At 60.5% G+C, this 1532-nt stretch overlaps 1 protein-coding gene across 1 annotated transcript; it reads right to left on the reverse strand.

The window, feature by feature from the left end:
- Positions 1–474: 474 nt before the first annotated feature.
- On the reverse strand, positions 475–1526 carry POU6F1 (POU class 6 homeobox 1; the record flags this gene model as incomplete). The annotated part of the gene is made up of 2 exons (XM_008949592.1): positions 475–820; positions 1348–1526. Coding segments are annotated over 2 exons (525 nt in total), but the record flags the coding sequence as incomplete, so codon positions are not given.
- Positions 1527–1532: the final 6 nt, after the last annotated feature.

Below are 1532 nucleotides of genomic sequence, written 5' to 3' on the forward strand. Positions count from 1 at the left end.
ACGTCCTCGTGGTGGTGGGGGTCACACGAGAAGCCCCATATGCCAGCGGGCACGAGGCAGGGGACAACCCCAATCCGAAGGGTGAAACCGAATCAGGGCTAACCCCCAGTGAACCGTGACGCTACCTCGGAAACACGGGAAAACGGCCAAAAAATGAAAATCACTCCTCTTCGGGGGGAGGACAGCACTAGGGGCAGGGGAGGCGGCACGTGCAGGCAGGGGTCCGTCACCACGCACGCTGCAGGCAGGAGGAGGCGTGAGGCAGGCGTGACACCAACGCGAACACGCTTAGGTCATGTGAGATGCGGAGGAAAGGGGGACGGACACACGGACACACCTACGGGCACGGTGGGGTGGAGGAGACCCCAGCCCCCAACGCGGGGCTGGGGGACCAAGTTGATGGCAAAAGTGCTGATGGCAGGAGGCTGGGGGGGGCCGAGGAGGAGGGGGAACGTCCCCGTCCCCGTGCCCGCTTCAGGGGATCTGAAAGACGTTGAGTTTACTGGTGTTCTTGAGGGTCTGCCGGCGGTTGCAGAACCAGACGCGCACGACCTCGCGGTCGTAGTTGAGCTCCTTGGCGATCTCGGTGATCTCCTGGCCCGTGGGCAAGGCGTTCTTCTCGAAGTAGGTGTTGAGGGCCTCGATGGCCTGGGGGGTGAAGGAAGTGCGGCGCTTCCGCTTTTTGGAGGGCTCCCCCCCGACGAATTCCATCAGGTTTTGTTGCCCTTCTTGGTTACGGAGCTCAGCTTCGCTCAGCCACTTCTCCAGCACCGGCTTCAGCTTCTGGGCGCTCTTGGGGGTGATGTCCAGCTTCTCAAACCTGCGGGCACCAAGGGATGCTCAGGGACACGGTGACAATGAGGGCAACACTTGGGGGGACACCGCGATGGTGCTGGGGGCACCACTGCCTTCAGCGGGCGAGACCACGGCGAGGAGCAACCTGCAGTGAGGAGCTCCACGGGCAGTGAGCCCACCCTCACCTCTGCTCAATTTCCTCCTTTTCCTCCCTATTTCCTCCCTTTCCTTAATTTTTCTCTTCTCCCATTTTTCTCCTTTCCCTCTAGTCTTCTTTCTTTCCCCAGTTTTCCCCCTTTTCTCCAGTTCTCCTTTCTCTGATTTTCCTCCCTTTCTCACATTTTCCTCTTTCTCTCATCTTCCTCCTTTTCCTTGCATTTTCCTCCCTTTCCCTATTTTTCCTCCTCTCAAATTTTCCTCCCGCCCCTCCAAATTTCCTCCCTTTTCCCCATTTTCCTCCTTCTCCCCCATTTTCCTCCCTTCATGCAGCCCTCCTCTCCTGGATCCCTGCTGGGGAGGGCTCCGGGCGGCCCTGGCCACAGCCCCCGGTACCTGCAGATGGCCGACTGGCTGTAGGCCGGGCCCTCGGTGGCCGTCAGGGCCTGGCCCACCTGCGTCTGCGTCAGGCCGAGGGACAAGCGTCGGATCTTGAAGTTCTTGGCGAATTCCCGGATCTCCTCCAGGTTAATCCCGTCCTCCTCCACGCTGCTGTTGGGAGCCGGGGGCTCTGCCGGAGG

The sequence above is a fragment of the Merops nubicus genome, unplaced genomic scaffold (assembly GCF_000691845.1).
Source record: "Merops nubicus isolate BGI_N331 unplaced genomic scaffold, ASM69184v1 scaffold29680, whole genome shotgun sequence".
Lineage (NCBI taxonomy): Eukaryota > Metazoa > Chordata > Aves > Coraciiformes > Meropidae > Merops > Merops nubicus.